We start from the raw sequence: 22,008 nt of genomic DNA, 5'->3' as shown, positions 1-22,008 counted from the left end.
CATTATTATTTGATGTCTCTAATTGCACAAACTATCGCATTTCCTAGATACAACTAAAATGGAATGCATTTTGCTATAGATATCATTGTAACCACAAGTTCAAATAACGACTGATTAGCTCACTCCAATGCAACAATGAAATCAACACTGGCATTTTGCCTCGTATCAAGATATTATTACCTTTCAACGGACGTAATCAAATATCCAGTTTCCACTATAGTTAATTACATTAAGCTCGCTTTATGTGCCTTGAAGCTCTGGATAGGAGATAAACCAAATGATATTTCCCACAGAATTAGCGATAAACTAGTTGTATACAGATTTCGCCCAATATCCAACCAGGAGTATCAAGGCCAGTAATAGCTTGAAAGGAAGATTGAGGTGTTAGATTTTCTGAGAGGGCGCATTTCGTTTGATCTTCGCTCTCAAGGAGCAAACATCAAAGTTTGGATCAGGTAGAAGATAACGATTTCCTTTGTGAACAGGCAAGGGATATTGGAATTTCATCCATGGTTTCCGATTCTTCCTGCAATTAATTGTATAGCAGGCCAAGTTGGATAATTTTATTCATGTTTACCCGGAAAGATTGAGATTACACCATGATTCGATTAAAATTGATTTTAGCCACCTGTTCTGGAGAGAGATAGAGAGAACACGAAGGAAATAGAATTTAAATGAAAGTCATCAAATATTTTTTTGGTAATGTATTGGATACTTTGGTATGTTGAAGAATTAAAAAACTACTTAATTTCAATAAGAGAAATATAGGGTTTTTCAATAAGAGGTGTCACTTTGAGTAGCCCGCTATTTAGACAGCGGTCATCTTTTGATATTTGACAAGTAAAAACCACTTAGTCATTGAAAATGAAACGATACAAGTTTCAACAATGCACTGAAATTGTTAAAATTCACTATAGGAATAGTGAAAATTTTGCAGACACAGTTCGCAAAGCTGAAGCACTTTATGTTCGTCGTGAAGTACCTTCTCGCTCCACAATGGTTAAACTGGTGAAAAAATTTGAGCTGATGAGACGAGTTGATTCTGTGAAGAATCGAAACAGTTGGGTCGCTCAAGAACACTGAGAATAATACTGCTGCAGTAAGTTTTGTCGACGATCTTGGGATTTATGATTTTTTATGGCTAGAATTGAAGATATTGATAGTAACGACGTCTATTGCCTACAACGTGCCACACAAAAAATGAAACAAACGCAATTTTGCAAGAAAAGTATACTGGACGTGTTATTTCTCGAAGCAGTGATAAAAATTGGCCACCGAAATCTTGTAATTCAATACCTTTAGACTTTTTTCGTGGGAACTAGGTGGAATATAATATCTATGCAAATACGCCAATAGATTCAAGATCTTCAAGATGGAACTGTTCATGAAAATTCTTAGATTCAGTTACCAGATTTTCAGGATTTTGTCTCTATTACTTGATACATTCTCAAATTTTGTTTGGAGCTTGAAGTTTTCGAATTTATGACCATATGCCTATTTGTAAATTTCCTGTTATATTGTATTCAGTCCTCAGCAACCAATATCAATTTATTTTTGTATTATGTTGATAAAATTTTTAATTTTAATTCGTAGTATCTTGAGGCAAAATTTATCTGAGGTTTATTTATGTAAACCTGGAGCCAACATAAGTCAAATTCAGTAAATCTATCTACAAATTTACCTTAACAATTTGAGCATCCAACGGCAGAATGGTAAAATAAAATAGTAGGTTATAAAAATTGAGCGTAAAGTTGGGGTTATTTCGTTGGTTAATTGCGATTCGTTTTTCAATTTGTTAAAAATACGTTCCACCATTTTTTTTAAGGATGGGACATATCGAATGCAGAGTCTATTATGAATTTTGAATTACAAATAAAATGTTGAGTGCCGCAGATCTGTTGCATTATTCATCCCTTTTATGTTTTATGATCAATTAAACTACCTACTGACTCTGTATCGAAAATAAATTGACGAACAATAATTGTAACTATTTCCTGAACATATTATATTAATTATTGCCTTTGTTGAAGTTTAGTGGATAATTAATACCATAAAATTCTGCGTTGTTTTTTATTGGTAATGAAATTTTATATTTTTGAACGTCAAATCTATATAATTGATGTTTTCGAATTAATTAACCTCCTTTTATTAACACTTCAATCAATAAGTTCAACCCTAACCTGTAAAAACCAATTTATATGTGTCGCTAAGCAAAGGTAAAACCAACAATAGTGAAAATTACAACGTAATTGGATCGATTGAGTACAGAAATTAAGAAAACACATTTCCAAATACATAAAAAATCACATCTCTTTCACAAAAAATTCCTTCATCACGAATCGATGAAAACCATGGTCAAATTGAACAAATTGCACTTCTACTAGATTAACCAACCAACAAAATGCACCTAGACTGGCCCTCAGCGTTTACTGGGATATAACAGTGTTTTTTGATGAAAAAATATCATGCAAGCAGTGCAATAGCTTGATAAGGGTTATTCAGATTCTGCTCAATCGAAAACATCTGTTAAAAATTACAACCAGGGCAAGAAATTGCGCTCTAATAAAGAAAATATTGCCGAGCCTATTTCGAAAGGAGAAGCATTACAATACATTACATGTATCACTCGCGAGTTGAGTATGTTGACGAATAAAATAGAATTTTTGGTAGGACTCAGAACTTATTGAGTGCTATAGGAGTGCTTCATGATATATCACTTTCATTCTTTCAGTAAAAATATATGTTAATCAAACTATACGTTTATTCCCTTCACGATGTTTGAGACCTACACAACACATTTTTTGGGAGATCCCAAAATCCCTTGAAGGATTTCACACTCTAACCCCAAAAAAATCCAAGTGCATCACGGAAGTGTAAAACAGCCATCCGTTTTGTACGCTCTAACCATTTCTCATTGCCATTTTATACCTCACGAATCTCTCTGGAAAAGATTTCACATTTTTGCTACATCGTCCACTTTCCTACGTTCTTGCTCTGTCTGATGAAAAACTTTGGAGATATTTCATGTTGTTTGTCAACAACTTGCACGATAAATACCTATTTCTGTATGTGAGATTTATAACGAGTATAGCCGGCGACATTTATGGAAGAAATATACGGGTTAGATACGCCGGTGCACCTGAAAAGTACACATGTATTCGTTTTTTGATCGCTGCTGCAAAAATTCAGAGGAAATTGTGCATGTTGCAGAATCCCTGTTCCAAATTGTTAACGGAGCGGTAGGGATGTTAAAACGAATGGTTGGAACGTTTTATTTGCCTCGTGATATCGCAGTCATGTTGGTTTGGGTTACATCTTACTCGTCGATTCGTTGGAGTCTATCTATAAGTGGAAATTCTGAATATCCGTTCGATTTTGAAGGGTTTTGAAGTCCCAGTAGCTCATACTTTGTGGTTATGGTTATTTGGTTATATCTGTGATAGATTTTAATAATTCATATTTGTCAGCAGTCGTTCCCCAAACCGATAGCTTTATATTTTCGTTAAGATTTCTATATTTTTCGAATCAGGTATGGTTTCAAATGCCGTGTAAAATTAAATCATAACCATCTGGCATAAAAACGATGAAGAAATGAAAAATTTAAATTTTCACGGTAGGTTAAGAAATCTAATGCCACGTTTAAGTCATTCGATAAGTGATAAGTTCCAAACCTTGGGCACACCTACCCTATAACTTTCTTGGGAAAACCGCTTGCATAAGGGTGTTTTTTTAGAGCTATAGAACTTTAAATTGCAATAAAACTACGATAGATTTTTCGATCGACATGAATTTTATTTATCCCTAAGATAATCTTATGGCATTACATTTCAAATATGATTTCTGACATATGACCTCCACGGCTGGCTCGGATGTAGTCCAATCTGGACGTCCAATTTTCGATGTCTTTTTCCAACATTTGTAGCCGTATATCGGCAATAACACGGCGAATGTTGTCTTCCAAATGGTCAAGGGTTTGTGGCTTATCCGCATAGACCAATGACTCTACATAGCCCCACAAGAAGTAGTCGAGCGGTGTTAAATCACAAGATCTTGGAGGCCAATTCACAGGTCCAAAACGTGAAATTAGGCGGTCACCAAACGTGTCTTTCAATAAATCGATTGTGGCACGAGCTGTGTGACATGTTGCTCCGTCTTGTTGGAACCACAGCTCCTGAACATGAGGGTTGTTCAATTCAGGAATGAAAAAGTTAGTAATCATGGCTCTATACCGATCACCATTGACTGTAACGTTCTGGCCATCATCGTTTTTGAAGAAGTACGGACCAATGATTCCACCAGACCATAAAGCTCACCAAACAGACAGTTTTTCTGGATGTAACGGTGTTTCGACATACACTTGAGGTTTAGCTTCACTCCAAATGCGGCAGTTTTGTTTGTTGACGTAGCCATTCAACCAGAAATGCGCTCCATCGCTAAACAAAATAAAATGAACGTAGTGCGCGATACGTATTCCGCACAGAACCATTATTTTCGAAATTAAATTGCACTATTTGCAAGCGTTGTTCAGGAGTGAGTCTATTCATGATGAATTGCCAAACCACACTGAGAATAAATCACTTGACAGCTGTCAAATCGGTAGCCATCTTGAACAGAATTGCCAACATAAAGTTATATACCTCGAAAAAAAACAACCGTTAATTATGGAATACGTATTTTAAGATGTGGTTAATATTTTGTCTTTGGAGTATCTTGGGAAAGGTAAAACAATGAATAGTGAATAATACATGAGCTCATTGAATCGGTTGAGCGCAGAAATAAGAAAAAAACGCCTTTGAAAGCAAATAAGAAAAATCTCTTTCAGCAAGATAATTATCGATGAATACCATGGTCAAATTGAACGAATTGAGTCTTCAACTGCTTGACCACCTAGCTCATTCTCCAGATCTGGTCCCAGTGATTTCTGTCATTTTCAGTTACAAATTGGTGGATATGATTTACATCAACATTTGCTAGAAAGAATCCACAGAATGTCGTTAGAAGATGGGATAGAAAAATGAAATTCTAAATTCAGCGAAACAGCGTCAGGCTATTGAGGCAGCCACAAACTGGCATACATGTGTGAAATCCTTGTCTTGATTCTGTTACGAGGTATAGACTACAGAAGGTACAGAGCTTGTGCTGCCGGTTCATCTTTGGCTTGAGGAAATATGATAGGGAATTAAGTGTTGGATCATGGGTCAAAAACATTTTTCAGCTTCAGATGACGATAACGTTGAAAATAATCTATTCCTCCCTATTTGAGGGAAAAGTTGTTTTTTTGGTGCGATATCCATGAAGTTGACATTAGGCATGGACAAAGGTTTATGTTGCCTAGATTCGGTTCAGCTATGTTTCAGGGCTCCTTCACTCATAATGCAGTAATGGTTCATAATGTTTACTTAATGTCATGTGGAGTGCTCTTGTGAGATCATTTAGAAAATTTTTGAGGGAAGGCTGTTAATGAAATAGATGATAGTTCTCTGTTGACCTGTTGTTATCATTGCTGTTTCAAGGTTATTATTTCTTGTTTCTATTTCTTTTTGTTAGTACTTTCCTGAATTTTTTTGCAACAAAATATTATTATTGAATGTGAGTGCGACAAACATGTCTGACATCCATGCGCGCCATTGATGGTCAACACACAGACTAGATTCATTCATTCATTCCTCTCTTTAATGTGCTCACCATTTTTCGGTATGTACACAGATCAAGTCTCGACACGTTTTTATTGCATACTACTCAGTCATACTACATTCAAGTCTAGAGAATTTTTGTTTTTGTGACGAACTAAGGACATACACAACCATTCATGCCCTTGCCGGGATTCGAACCCGGTACCTTTAGCTTTGGCAGCCGGGAACCATCCCACTGCTGCCACCAAGGCGGCCTTCAAAGACTAGACTTCTTGGTTTTCAAACATGTCAGTCTGAATGTGAACGATGAAAGAAAAAGAGCAGTTTTTGTTATTGATTGGTTAAATTTCTAGAAATTTTTTCAACAGATTCTTATATTCATTTGTTCTATTCATATAATATTTTGATTTCATTTACCTCTGCAATAGGCAATTATGAATATGAATGAATAATTATGAATTAAATCTTCTTGTAGCATAGTTCTGGTTCAAGAATCCAAACCACTCAGTAATTCTAGATTGTCATACATGTGTGTTAATTTTTATCTATAGTGTCGAGCATCACCTAACGGACAAGAATGACAAGCATGTAAGCCAGTTTAGGACAGCCTTCACACAGTAAACCGAATTTATGACGGTGTTGTTTTATCTGATTCCATTAAAAGTACATGTTTGGATGCTATAAAACAAATATAGTCACATGGTGTTCCACTTCCCGAATGAGTCAATAATCAGTTCATGTTTCTTATACAGAAAATAGTAAAATTTTAAAATCATTGAAGGAAAACGCCTCTATTGCTTCAACCATAATGAAAGTAAAGACCAATATGAACAAACGAGGAAGACTCTCATTAAAGCTTTTTTTTTTCAAAAGATAAAAGAGCATGGACAAAAGTATCTGAAATTAGATTAAAGTGAATGAATCACTTCCCAGTTAAAGTAGATTAAGGCAATCGACGTTGTGATAAAAATTGCGGACATAGAAGGAGGTAGAAATGCGGAAAGTGCCAATGAAGTGTTAGCCACAGAATGTATGGTTGCGTAAGTTGTCTACTCATAAGCCACATATTTGTATGCTTCGATTTTGATGTTTTTGCAACCTCGTGATTTTTTGTATTTCTTCGATTTTTTGATCCATGTTGATCAAATAAAAAAAAATTCTTAAAAAAAAAGTATCCTCGAGAAGTTAATGCCTTGTGCATAGTTTCTATTCGATCGCTTAACCATTATCTCAGAAAGTTCAAGAAGACTATCGAAAACAAAATTACCCATTATTTCCATTCAATTGTGAGTTCCTTATGTCAATTGTATTCAGTGATTTATGCCGTAAATATACACGCTTCAACAATAGTACTCATTTATGAATACTCAATATTCAAACATAATTCATGACGACATTATTCAGTTGATAAACTCACCATTCGTCGTTCAGCATTCAAATTGTTTCAATCGTATTGAAAAATCCTTCACATAAATAATAACATAAATCAAAATCGGAAAATACAAGCATGTATTTATGCTTTTGATTTCTCAAGGTAATTGTTTCGAGAAAGTGATGAATGAAAGGTTGTTGTTGTTGAAAGTATTACATAAATTTATGTTTTCATCGCATTCATTCACTTTACAGATTGAATGAGGAATTGTAATAACAATTCGGAGGATCACATGAAATTTAGAATTTGATTACGAATTTAAACAAGCATGCACAAGCTTTTGTCCTCACTTTAGTGGTCTTCTAATTTTTTATAATATAATATTCGGTGGAATGACCTCTAAATTGTCCAACCTTTTTCAATGGAATACACAATATTATGATGTTTCTTGATGAAAACAACCCTCTAATATATCCACTTAAGCTGCATGTACCATGGTACATAAATTTTTCGAATCATTACGAACAATTTCATTACCAAACAAACATTCACTAATTAACACTCCTAATTAGTCCAATTATAGAAGTCAAAATGGGAGCGTAGAAAATTATTTCAACGGAGCCAGACTGTAGTTTTTTCTGTGTACTGCAGTAGGACAATTAGTGAACTTTTTGCAGGAGCTCGGGTAGAACGAAGCAGAAAAACAAATTCTGCTCACATCCTTTCATCATCTACGTCTTTGGGGCTAGTTGTTTCATCGAGTTGATGAAAAAGATCAGAGGGAAAGTATATACCAACATATAAATTTCCAATATATTTCGAAGTTGAAATCCCCACAGCTAGTTCATTCAAATGTGTATCTTTGTCTTTATTGAATTTTCTGGAGATTATTGAAGGTTTTCATTTTATAAATTTCCCTTAATACATTTAGATGAATGCGGAAGAACGAATGGAATGATTCGAGGAAAGAGGATGATATTATGCAAAAAATTTCCACAATTATTATTGAACTGGAAATGTAATTGGAATTGTGGATTCGTTGGAGCTTAATGAAACCGTCTTTTATGTTTATGCAAGTCTTTGATGACGAATTGAGCTAATACCTACACAGGATGTTTCAGAGTAATTAGTATCTGCATTCGTAGATGCTTTTGGAAAGAAAAGTTCTTATGAACGAATATCCAAAACCTATCAAATTTTGAGCTATATTTTGTTTCGTCATTTTAATTATTTTCATTTTGTTTGAGTCAATGTTATTTCCTTCAAGTTGGTAGTGATTTTAAGATACCTACGAAAATAATTGAATTTGATTATTAATTACACAATGGCTTTTCATTATAGATAAAATAACAGAACAAATTGATTTCCTGTAATGTAAAGTAGATTAGTGAAAATAACTTTGTATTACTACCTTTTCTATTATTAGTATATTCTAGTATATTCTAAAAATTTTAGAATATACTAATAATTGAAAAGGTAGTAAAACAAAGTTATTTTCACTAATCTACTTTACATTACAGGAAATTACTTTGTTCTGTTATTTTATCTATAATGAAAAGCCATCGTGTAATTAATAATCAAATTCAATTATTTTCGTAGGTATTATAAAATCACTACCAACTTGAAGGATATAACATTGACTCAAACAAAATGAAAAACTAATTGCAGAATGGGCTTCTTTTCGGACACGAATGCGAAATTCGAAAACGAGCGGAGAAAGAGCGCGTTCTCGAACGCATGAGTGTTGGAATTGCCATCTGCAACGAGTATTAGACGATATTTTCTCTATTTCAGTCAATTTTTGTGAAATATTGTCGAAATTCAATAAAAAATTCAGATTAAACATCCTAGTGACTTTTGTATTGTATCTTGGCAGTTGGTGTGACTGTTACCAAAATTGACAGATTATGGAATTTGAATCTGAATCGTACGTTTCAAATTTTGATATAATTTATGATTGAGCATTAAATTCGCGAACTACGTCCGATGAAATCGATTTAACTTCACCAGAATCAAGAGAAATTGCAAACCATTTCACGATATCCAAATTATATTATATTGACAATTAGTGTGTGTCGAAATTTGATAGGATCGGAAGTCAGTGTGGACACCACAAAACGGAAAATATAACTGAAAACAATGCTGTTATGAGTTCATTATAGCACTGGTTTTAGTTCTGTAATGTACTCGTTACGATACTGAAATAGAGAAATTTGATTTTTTTTTATCGGAAATTGTTCTTCAGACGAAAACTACCAGAATATATATTCTTTACCTTGAATGAAGTGAGATTCCAAGAATAATTTTTATTTTTGGAAAAAAAGTGGCGTACATATTTTTTAAGCCATTAATGTTCCTATGATATGTGCCATATTTCATACAAATACCTTTGGAACTGTTGATAGTGTCCATGGTTTCAATTTTTATTTGGGAATGGTATCAAAGTATAAAGTTTGACTTACTGATAATGAATGCGTCCTCAAATTCATTTCTGGCCATCCATCCGAAAACACGATACCTCTCGAACATAAAGTCCTACACAGTTTCAAGGTAGATTCAGATTTCGAAAGAAGCGGTTAATTTTTGGTTGTCCGAAATATTGTTTTCCTTATTATTTAAAGGTCACAAATTGATGTAGATGAAATTGGATGTAGCTGGAAATTCCTTTTTACATCTACATGTAGAATAGGATCTTGAAGCTCAATGCAACATTGTGTATTGATCACATCCTCAAAACCCTAAAACAACTTACGGCAAAAATTCAAGCTGATCATATTATGATCAGAACAATAAAAAATCAGGGGAGCACTGACGTAAAGTTAGAATCTCTTTCATTTATGCGTACATTGTACTCTTGTAGACCACATACTGCTTGAGGTTCAATTGAATAATGAATGAACGAGCACCGAAAGTTTTTGACTTTTTCGTAAGTGCTTTTTAAATTATTTTTTCTTCAATTATTTCTTTTAAGGTTGTAGACTAACGTATAAGGTATAAGAACCGTATAATAAACATTACTAGGAAAACAAATGAGTAAAACGTTGACGTTCATTCAGGAACTTTGGTACGGTGTTCAGAATTTATTTTGATGTACATTTCTTTCATCATCTCACAACCTAGTAGTACGAGTAGATTTCTGCTTGATGATTTTTACGATATAAATAATACTTTCATAATGATATTTCAGTGATGACCAATATATTATTCTATACATTTTCAGGTACCTACTTTCATAACAATGTGACTTCTCACTATGTTGAAACAAGTCACTTATGCTTACGTATACCCCCCTTCTCTCAGAACAATATTTAAACGGCAATTGCTCAAATGACAAAATGTACAATCTTTATTCAACTAATGCCATCTCGTTTCTTTGTATTGAATATCGAAAATATCGAAACGTATCTTTGCCAATATTGTAGAATGTAACTCCTTCAACTTTTCCAAATTTTTAAAATCACGATATCTCAAAATTGTTGATTCTAAGACAAAAAAGTATAAAGACAGTTTTCGTAGATACTGTTATGAATTACAATTTTGTCTGATTCAATATTTTTAAATAACTTACCCTTCAAAAGAAGTAACCAAAACATCGAGAAGTTTGATGTTTGATTTTGAATAACTTTTTCAACAGACATGGGATTGATGATGACTTTTGGCATTTTATGAGTAACGGTGTATCCAAGGTCTTTGTCAATGATCGGTTCTGCGAGAATTTTCGTTATTTGATATGTTTTTATTGACCGGACTTAGAATGAACAAGGGCCCATAACCTCTTGATTCCACGTCAATACTTCCCTCATTTTTTAATACCACGAATCCTTTTGTTGCTTTCAACCGCTACATCCCACATTGCGAACCGCATCTAAATCCCATATCTTGTTTCAGATGTTGCCGTGACTTGGTATCCGGACATTCTTGGTTAAGAGAAGTGAAGTGCGTGGAGGATTAAGCCGAATTCCAATGGCGACCTCTCTTACTGGAGTCGGTATTCTGTGGGCTACTTTGTCCCTTGCGGCCGCATTGTTATGCTGTTCAGGATTCTATCTGCCGTTTTGGATTCAGGTTGGTGTATCGTTTGATTCATGTTTCTGTGGACATTTGCCAGTCCCCGAATGATATTGTTGTTGTAGCATGTTGAAACGTGGCCGGCAGGAATGTTCAAATGATGACGAATGGTCCTTCATTACCGGATCAATGGAAATTAAGTGGGGGGTTGCGTGACGAAATAATGAAGTGTAAGAGTTCTCTTCGTTTCTTGTTCGTAAGGTATTCGAAGATTTTGCGATTTTTATACGTTGGAAAATTTGCAACTGAGATTATTACGTGAAAAAACTGAAACCGTTATACAGCTGTGATCGTATATCTGGGAGCGATTGCAGGAGTTACTCCAGAGTAAAGCCCCCCTTACCAAATCCATCAATTGAGGATTAAACATATTATTGTTGAATAAAAATCAATGTTGAATGTTTTACGTACTCTTTGAGATACAGAGATGGCCCATAACGATATTTGGGAGTTTTACTCTGCAGATGAGTGCTATATATGGTATTTGTTCTGTGTTTGAAAATGTTTGTACCTTATCGGAATGTGCCAAAAGAATGTATGGGGAGGGATTGGGACTGAGGTCTATTTAATGATTTTAGTATTTTCCACCTTTAATAACTGTTGATTCTTATAATATAAACCTCTATTATTCGCGAATATTTTCAGCTTCTAGATCCGAGGCAATAAATCATAACGATTTGTTCTTATAATGTGTAATTCATGAAAATCTGAAAATCCAACTTCAAATGGGATTTATATTAACGATCGTTATAATTGATTGATCAATATAAAATATGCCTAGCTGCTGTTGTCTTGCTAAATTAATTTGGACGGACATGAAGTATAGTACATAGTTAATAGACAGAGGGAGCATATGTAATTTTCAGTCAGCAAATTTTGTCACCAACATAAACTATCAAATTTGATATGAAGCGCGCGAAAATGAAAACATATCAATGATAAGATATTTCACTAAATTCGAAAGTTTCTCCATAAAGAACGCGTTTCTTACTTTCCATAATGAATCAAAGTTTCATATTTACTCGAAATATATGGAAATAAATACCTAAATATATCAGAAATTCAGAAAACAAAATTCAAATGCGCCAAATGTTCTAAAACAACCGATGACACTAGGAGAGCAAAAATTGCCAAACCTTGAATATCAGCAGGTAGATAGATACTAGAAATAATGAATATTCTGCTTATTATAAATTGGACAATTAGGAAAAATATCGGATTCCAAATATTCAAATTTGCATATTTAATCGAGAATCACTCAAATAAATATAATTCATTCAATATAATTATACATTTATAACGATTTATTAAAATTGTGGATTTGAAAATATATCACAATCCGACAATATAATCTAACCATGTAAAAATTGCCTTTACTCCGTCTATCTTTGTTTATTACTCTATGGTTAGTATTAATCATGGCTAGGCAACACTTTTTTCTTCAGTGGATGCAAAAGTAATTCATCGTTGACATATGTTTGGAGTAGCAACACTTTTTCCTCCAGTGGGGAAAAAATACAACTTTTCCATGATCTTGTCAGTCAAAATATGACGTTTTTATTTCACGTTTAAAAAAAAGTGGTTTACTGCTTAAATCAGGGGATGATTGAGTGGAGTGTTGCGTATGTGTGCTTGCAAGTGTACTGATTCGAACACAAATATTGTGCGTGGGCAGATGTGTAACAGGCAGATACGTACATAGTGGGTAGGCTCTCGCTTCTTGCTTCCTCGTGTTAAATGAGACTGGTTTGACTCCCAACGTTTGATAGTCATAGTCAGAGAACACCGTTGGTCAGATCGTTTCGCCTCACTTGTTGAATCTGGCTTCATATCATTTGCTATATTGGAGCTATCTAGTTAGAGTCGATTGTAAGCCTTATAAGCTATCTATAATAATTAATTGAAACAGAGACATGACAGAACTGTTAACGTACATTGTGTATATATACATATCAGGCCGTAAAGAGGTGAATATTGTACGTTGTCTCCGCAACCTACGGCCTATTCTGAAAAATGGATATTTAAGGGTATTTTAGGGAAAAAAAAATCATCCAGCAGAACAAAAATGAAACAAAATATTCGATGGTACATAATATATAGTTGCGAAGGGCGGCATTATTACCTTAGTGCTTTTCAATAGCTTTCAAGGATGAAACACTTTTTGAAAATTTGATGTAGTAGGTGTTATACAACATGTTATATGAAGAATAATATTTTCTCAGTCTTGCCTTGCATTATCAACAAGTCACTAAAGGTGATATTTGGAAAGTTTCCCATACTTACTCCCTAAAATTTTCATGGAAATATACAAGAGCGTTGGATAAAATACTTTAAAAAGACTCTATTTATTGAAAGAAATAGATCGTATTCAATTTTATTGCGGAAGTTTCCTTCCTCTGTGATCTAGTGGTCTATTGTACCCTTCTTAAGAGATATTCTCGATATAGCGTAATCTACAGCTCGTTTTCCAGTTCCAGAGTTCTATTGAACTCCAGTATCTGGTATGGCAAGGAGGCTACTTTCCCACTTCTACGAGTTTCTTGTCCTTAGCAGATTTTGCGTTGGCTAGTGATAACGAGGCATTCCGTCACCAGGTGATCAGGAGTTTTCTCCTCCTCCCTACAGAATCTGCACTCGTAATTTTCTACTAGACCCCTTCTCATAAGGTGTTTTCGAAGGCGCCAATGGCCTGTGATGAATTCAGTAAGGAGGTATAGTATATTCTTGTTAAGATTCAGATACTTCTTGGATCTCGTAGCGTCAAAGTTCCTAAGAAACTTTTTGGAATAATCCAACCCTGGAAGATTACGCCAGAGTGTATCTCTTCCGGATTTTTCTTCCTCCGAAAACCCTTTCTTGTATGTAGATTTGTCTTTACCACAGAGAAGATCCGGGCTAATGAAAGGAATTTGTTCTCTTTTTTTGGAGAGTATGTTGGCTTCTTCGTTTCCTTTGATTCCTGAGTAGCTGGGGAGACCTTGTTATTCTTGCCTATTTTAGTTTTTTGACAATCTAATGCCATTTCAGAATAGATGATATGTAAGCTCAGTGCTTTGATTACAGCCTGACTATTAGAATGTATCGCTATATCACATTTCTGATAGTTTCTTGCTACATTGATTTCCACTCATCTTTCTATTGTGGTATGAGCATTTGGTAACAGTCCCAAAAACTTCAGTGCCAGCCCCCATCGTGATTTCAGAATCATCTGTGTACCATTCAATGGTATTCTTTCCGAGAGCTGGAATTCCTTTTCCCAATATTCTTTTCTACTTAGCATCGTAGTAAAAATTTTCTCGATGCTAATGTTAATTCTAGAAAGAATTCACTTAGGAAATATTTCTAACAGTTTTTCAGACTCCATGAAATGGCTTGCATTGGCACTGAAAGCCCATACAGTTATATGTTTAACACTCTGTATAATTATCCAGCTATCTTGTATAGATGTTTGTTTTGCATGAGTGATCTTGTTTGTGGCATAATTAAAAGGAACATAGTAATAAGGGCATCAAAACATTCGTTCCGACCGAAAATTACACGAAAACAAATCATCCTGCCAAAACAGCTCGTTTACAGTTGGAGATTCACAGGTAATAACTCATGATGGCAAATAAATTCTACTTAGGTCAGATATCGACCAGTGCTTGACGCATTGGTAAACCGTTTAGGAAATAGGGATTTATGGAATATACGTTACTGCGGAACTGAAGAGATGCAATAATCGGATTTCTCTCAGGATGCGGTATGTATAAGATGGATCATAAGAGTTGTTTTCATTACTGATTATTTGAAGCATCGATCTGTTTCGTGTTGACCATGGTACATTTTTAGGTGGAATTTTTTATCATTAAACACTCTTCTAGCCCTCATATGTGAAATACAATAGCAATGGACTAGTTTAGTGATGTTGATACTACTATATTAGACACGATAGAATTGAAATATAAAGCAAAACTGATAAATCAGTGAAACATTTTGAAAATCCATCAATAAATGACTGAGAAATAGATTATTTAAATTTACGTATTTTAGCGCGGAACGTCTTTGGTCTCTGACGTCACAGCTCTTGCCAGTGATCGCTACACCATAAATTACGTTCAAATACTTAGCCGCGCCAAGGCTCTCGCGCCGTTTGTAGTTGTACAGTGTACTTTTAACTGTTTTGTTTTTATGTCACCATAATGGAAGAAGGCTTCGTGAAAGGACAAAGTGACAATTTGCCTAAAATAGATATATTCGTAGTGATGGAGTTTTTATCTTCAAATCCATCTTATGTCAGTGCAGAAATGAAAGGAGTTGAACTTTTCAACTAAGTATCTACTTTTGAGTTTGCTTCATCATGGTTCAACTTATAACGATAATTTATTTAAAAAACGTTTCATAAACAGTTTGTAGTTGAGTACTGGTTGTTGAAGTATATCAATGGCAAATCATATTTATGTGAGGAGTAAAAAGTAAAAAGAGAAAAAAGTAATTTATATGTATGTATATAGGAAGTTATTTCAGCCATCGTGAAACGAACAAAACACGACACGAACGGCACAAGTGATTGTACACCAATGAATTCGTAAGCACTCTGCGAATACAGTCGTCTAGTGTGTGACGTCACGACACTTACACGTACTATGAAATTATTCTTCCAAGCGCAACTTCAAAGTTCCATAACTTTTTCATTTCTAGAGATATTTCAATGATTCTTCCACATTGTTGTTTCATTTTACTTAAATTTTTAGAATTAATCCTTAACAAAAAAATGAAAACTAGTCCATTGTTCGATTTCTGGAGAAAAATCTCTTAGACTGTATTTTTCAGATTAGAATGACATTTTGGCGAAACCATTTCGGGCCAAATTCACGTAGGTGCGCCCTCTCTCTAAGGATCATAATCGTTCGTCCTGAGTTCGCTAGTAGACTCTTCAGTTAGGGAATCCAGCGATCTCTGCCTAAGAAACCCTTTCGAACTATAGTGGAGAGGTGACTCTGCTGCAACGCAGCGACTCCTTTAAACCCTCTGGGCCACAATAGAGTGTAGTGCGACGCCCATAACGCCACCTTTCGGGCAGGCAAAATAATCAATAAGACTATAAGTATAAGTTCACTTGATGCCATTCAAATGAAAATGAATGAGAATGAAGTGAAAATAGTCGATAAAAACACAAACATACAAATAAAAATGAATTGAAATTAGCGTGGAACGCAGTTCTTTTTTCGATTGTCTTCTTCTTTTCCTAGTACAAAAAGGTTTTCAGACATCTTATACAAAGATCGCTAAATTTGAATATTCCATGAACTCTCGAATTGTATGTATTTTTGTGGTTTCAGGTGCAGTCATTTTGTCACCGATCGACCTTATAAACGTCAAATGCTTGTCAACGCCGTACAGAACTATTATTTTATTTTCCATGATATTCGACTGAAAATAAGAATAAAAGTAATGACAAATAACCCTTGAATGCTTCACAAATCATTTCCTATGTTATTTTCAGAATTTCCAATTCAATAATTCTGAATGGGCGTGAGTAAGCAATACTTTTCAATTCGACGAATAAAGTGAATATTTATCATTTATCATTGTCCAGTGGCTAAATTTAGAATTGGTATGTGATATATTGAAATATGGAACATATTCTTCAGTTGAATGATGAAATATTTATTGCATTGAGCATTTGAATCAAAGGTGAGAGATAGTCTTACTGTCAATAATGATCAACTTATAAATAGAGTTAATTAGGTATAATATTATTTACAACATATTCTCATGATTTCATTGTTTCAAATATAACATCATCAGTAGCAATCAAGCTTCTAAGAGCTTCTGTTCAACGAAAAAGTGCAGTTTTCCGTCTCTTTTCATTATTGATATATATGAGAAGAAAATTACAGCACATATTCTAGAAGAAAAAGTGACATAATAGCATAGAATTAAAACCGCATTTAAAGAAAATATGTTGATATTATCTAAACGAAAATGGTTACACTCAAAGGAGCATCTACTTAAAAATAACATCTCATAAAGATATAAAATGTGCACACAATTATGGAGTTATGGAGTAATAAATATACAAAATAGAAAACCAAAAGCAAAAATGGAAAATCAGGAGCTTTTCTGAATTTTCTCAAGCAACAAAATCAATGATTTCTACCGTTAAAAAAAACGTATCCCTTTCACATTGAACAACTTGGTGTATGAATAGAACACTAATTTCATTAATGCCCTTCGAATACACAAAATATTGTGAAAACAATTCAATGGATGAGGGGAGATAGATACCAGTTGCTACAGCTTATTGTCTAAGGAAAGATAATGTGTAAAAGATCAATAGGAAGAAAAAGAAACTCTTGGTTAAAGAACTTGAAAGAATGGTTCAATTGAAACAACTGCCAATTGTTTACATCTGCAGTATCGAAAATCGCCAAACTTCTGAACGAAGAAGAATTCAATGGATTTTATCTGAGATATTGAACTTTTCGAAATAATGACCTTCAAATGAATTTAACAATTTCTCTAGAGATGTTATAGTTCGACCCAAATTTAGTAGAAGAAAAAGAAGAATTATTACACGTACACACTTAATTGTATACCAACGATCACAGATTATTCATTCTCTACGATTATACGAGTCTAGCCTAGCCTCTATAACCATTTGAGGCTACTTGCAGTTCAAGTTTCCATAATCAATGAAATTTTGAGAAGTTCCCATGTTAGAAAACTCAACTGAAGGTTAGAAGTTACATAAAGAAGAAAATTGGTCAACAGAGGACGAAATCGACTGCGAAGAGATCATCGAGTTCGTCGCTTTGGATTAACGATAACATCCATTAAATTAATAACGTGATTCGAACAGAAAGTGGGGAAAACGATGGAAAATTAATACCTTGGCGGTAGTTATGAAATGTGAGCAGAAATACGAATGAGTTGGCGATAACGTTCCAGAGTTTTATTCGGTTTGTGCTACAGGTGAAACTTGAATGGAATTTACTCTGGAAAATTCAATACTCGTACCAATGTTTAACTTTGCTCAAGGGTTGTACAATCTGTGATTCTGTAGAAACCTTTGAATGAATTTCCAACAATGTAGGATGTTGTTATGAATTGCGGTGAGATTATTTTACTCACAATCGGTAGGTACCTAATCTATGGATTTATATTCTTCAAAATAGTCGGGAAGCGAATCATTACATACTTCAAACTTTCCCGGCGAAAAGATGTCACTTTCCCGGCTATCAAGTGTCATTTTTCGCACCTGCACGTATTATTCAAAACATTTTTACCTATTGGTTGTTCAGTTTTCATTGAATATTTGTAATTAACTGGTCAATTGGTCTACCATAGTAAAACATATTTTTTTGGCAACATTCGATCTTATTATTCAACATAGTTGCCTTCGAGGGCGATACATATGCTTGATTGTTTGAAATTAATATTTTGTATTGCTCTTTCTCAAAAGAATATATACAGGGTGGCCATTTGAAAACGAAACAGACGAGATTACAGACGAAATAAAGTTTTTCGATAGAAATGCTCGGACAGGTCGATTTCTGTTTCGAGGGGGACAACTTAAGATGTAGGTTACGGACGCATAGCGCTTCAACCCTTGCTGCTACAACCCCCACCCCCAATTTTTGAATAGGGAAGATGGGGTGAGTGATACCTCAATTTAAAGGTATTTTTATACTGATTTCAGCACAGTAATTGTTTTTTCATTTTATGCATTAGTTCTCGAAATACGCATGCGTTAGTTAGTTAGGAAGGAAGCTACAGTCATGGTTGTTTTGAAGCTCAAAATGTCGATTTTTCACAAAACACTACAAGTGCCATGAAAACGCCACGTCATTTTCAAATACTTAGTTAAGAATATTTCGAGAACTAATGCATAAAATGAAAAAAAAATTACTGTGCTGAAATCAGTATAAAAATACCTTTCAAATGAGGTATCGCTCACCCCATCTTCCCTATTCAAAATTTGGGGGTGAGGGTTGTAGTAGCAAGGGTTGAAGCGCTATGCGTCCGTAACCTACATCTTAAGTTGTCCCCCTCGAAACAGAAATCGACCTGTCCGAGCATTTCTATCGAAAAACTTTATTTCGTCTGTAATCTCGTCTGTTTCGTTTTCAAATGGCCACCCTGTATATATACAGCGATTATAGCGATCTTCCAACTTTTGGATACCATTTTTGTAGTACGATTTGTCTTTCGCTTCAAAATAGGCCTCAGTTTCGGCGATTACTTGTTCATGGGCGCGGAATTTCTATCCAGCGAGCATTCTTTTGACATTTGAGAACAGGAAAAAGTCGCTGGAGGCCAGATCTGGCGAATACGGTGGATGCAGAAGCAATTCGTAGCCCAATTCATGCAATTTTTCCATTGTTTTCATTGATTTGTGACACGCGGCGCATTGTCTTGATGAAACAGCACCTTTTTTTCTTCAAATGAGGCCGTTTTTTACTATTTATTTTATGACATGTGGAGATACAATCATAAAAATGCACCATCAATATTACATGGTAAGTCACAACAGCAGAATTTTTTGTTTTCAAGGATTTCGTCCTTCAAACGAACCAATAACGCTATATGAAAGTCGCTGCTGATGGTCTGGTCCTCTCGGAGGTAATAAATGAATATTATACCTTGCGCATCCCAGAACACTGAAGCCATAACCTTGCCAGCTGTCTGTTGGGTTTTCCTCGCTTTGAATTCGGTTCATCGTATGCAGTCCACTCAGCTGACTGTCAATTGAAATTCGGAATGAAATGATGGAGCCATGTTCCATCCATTGTCACATATCGACGCAAAAATTCAGTTTTATTGCTCTCAAACAGCTTGAAAAACTGCTCAGAATGTTGTCGAATTTCGACACGTATCGTTTGAAGGTTTGTACTAACTAAAAATCATATGGATTCAATTCTAGCACCGCCATCTGTGCATCAGACCGGGGTTTTTCCAATTGGCCTAATAGTTTCTAAACAGAACTAATTCGCAAAATATTTTTATTTTTGAATCCTTTATCTTATGAAATAACGTATTGAAATTTTTCTGTTTTCGATCAAAGAATGGGGAGTAATATCGACATTTACTTCGACAATAAAATTTTGGTTATCAACACAAAGTCCTAACAATCAAAAGATTCAATAATAACTCCTAATCATTTGATGAATTTCGAGTGGGTTCAATATATACAATGTTATCAATACCAGTCCCAGGAGCCTGTCGATTTTTTGCCTCTTCTGACTGCCTGAGCCACAAATTATGTAAATTCAGGGACTGCAGAACCAATATCTCCACTTGTTTTTGTTGCTCGAACGTGATCCCTCCATTACAAGATATTGATCACTATTCTCTCATTTAATTGAGCAGGGAATATCTTTGCGTATCCTACACATAAAGGATTGGATTCAGGAGCCCATATCTCACAGCTTTGATATTTGATTTCGTTTCCGATAGAAATAACGATTTAATTCTTATTAAGGGATGATTTAAGTTCTGGATGAAGAAACTTGGGTCAGAGTGGATATCAGTTAAAAGAGTGTTTTCCGATAAATGAATTTTTCTTTGAGAGATTTCATTATTATATAAAAAAAAACGAGTATATTGTTGAAAAAAGCATTGAATTTTTAATTCATTGTAAAGAGGAAGGTTTACAATTAACAATGGAGAACAATATCAGCCAAATGTCTGCTACGGCTTCGATATTATTTGTAATGAATGCAATCCTAAATAATTTTGGATATAAATATCGAAACCACGATGGCTCAACTCTAATTATATAGGGTGTTTCATCATAAATGAGACAAACATATATGGTCGTATAGATGACACCGGGAGAATTATTTTTGTTTCATGATATATACCTCGTTTTCGAAGAATAAGCGAGATACAGGGAGTTCACTATCACATTTTGAGTGTGATCAGTTTTGTATGACCTCCAAAGTTAATATTTCTGGTAACATCAAAGTATTTTTGAGTGCCCAGTTCAGAAAAAGGGATGAACCCTAAAAAAATCTCGGACATTGCAAGTGCAAGTGATAGGCCATTTTGAATATTTTTCAGAGTTATCCACCTTTTCTGAATTGGTCACTCAAAAATATTCTTATGTGATAAGAATTCGTAAATTCAAAGGTCATTCATAACTGACCACAGTCATTAGAATATTGCTCAGAAATGAAGGTTGAACACCCTGTATCTCGCTTATGCTTCGAAAACGAAGGCAAAAATGATTCTCATAAATGGTTTCATATAGACGACTTTATTATGATTGTCCAGTTTATGAGGAAAAACTTTGGAAAAACTCTGTATAGTCATGAAGAGTACCCTTCAAAGAATGTATAGAATAAAAGCTCTCATTCCTTTTGCAATATGTTGAATTCAGTCTTTTATAATCCTTCAAGCTTCGTCGTCATTCATTTTCTCTTTAAATAAACATCGGTGTATTCTCAAAGTGGGAGTGATAATATTCAAAGCAAAGTTAAAAAGCCCGCTTCATTTTGAGAAGGCCGTTAATCCAGGTTATCAGGGAATGAATTGAGTTGTCCATCCTGCAAATTGAGTCAGTCATGAAGTATTCTTCTGCATAGCCAGAGGCTAGCTAGTGGACGTACAGGGAAATGTCAATTGCACAAAATGAACAATTTTCTAATGATAAATATACATTTTGAAGTGGTTATAATGGCAACATTATTTTAGGATCTTTCTTATAAAATTTTTGGACGATATATGTTTTTATGGCATTTGTGTTTAGTAGATTATGCTGTTTAAGCATAGCAGGATAGTCGCTTCAACAACATTTAGCAATTGTTGAATTACTTTATCAAAATCAGTGCGCATCTGTAAATACTAGAAGAAATTCAAGAAGAATTCAATGACGACATTATTCAGTAAAGCGACTCACAATTCCTCAACAAATTTGAAAGTGGTAACAAGTAAGGCTTAGTACTTCGC

At 34.5% G+C, this 22,008-nt stretch overlaps 1 protein-coding gene and 1 long non-coding RNA gene across 4 annotated transcripts in view; both read left to right on the top strand.

Moving 5' to 3' along the window:
• LOC123670709 (LHFPL tetraspan subfamily member 6 protein-like) overlaps positions 1-22,008 on the top strand; it is a 176,202-nt gene that overhangs the window by 16,971 nt on the left and 137,223 nt on the right. For 2 of the 3 annotated variants that reach the window (XM_045604240.1, XM_045604238.1), the window contains exon 2: positions 10,894-11,070. In XM_045604240.1, coding sequence (XP_045460196.1) covers positions 10,969-11,070 — 102 coding nt within the window. In that variant the 5' untranslated portion in view covers positions 10,894-10,968. Of the gene's footprint in view, positions 1-6,623; positions 6,674-10,893; positions 11,071-22,008 lie in introns of those variants that run through there. The other variant, XM_045604239.1, reaches the window with a different exon arrangement.
• On the top strand, positions 16,421-16,786 carry LOC123670710. Its single transcript, XR_006745972.1, has 2 exons — positions 16,421-16,503; positions 16,559-16,786. It is a non-coding gene; the product is annotated as an uncharacterized LOC123670710 (long non-coding RNA).

This window comes from Harmonia axyridis, chromosome 1 (genome assembly GCF_914767665.1).
Source record: "Harmonia axyridis chromosome 1, icHarAxyr1.1, whole genome shotgun sequence".
Classification (NCBI taxonomy): domain Eukaryota; kingdom Metazoa; phylum Arthropoda; class Insecta; order Coleoptera; family Coccinellidae; genus Harmonia; species Harmonia axyridis.
Note: the sequence above shows the minus strand (reverse complement) of the source record. Positions and strands in the feature narration are given on the sequence as shown.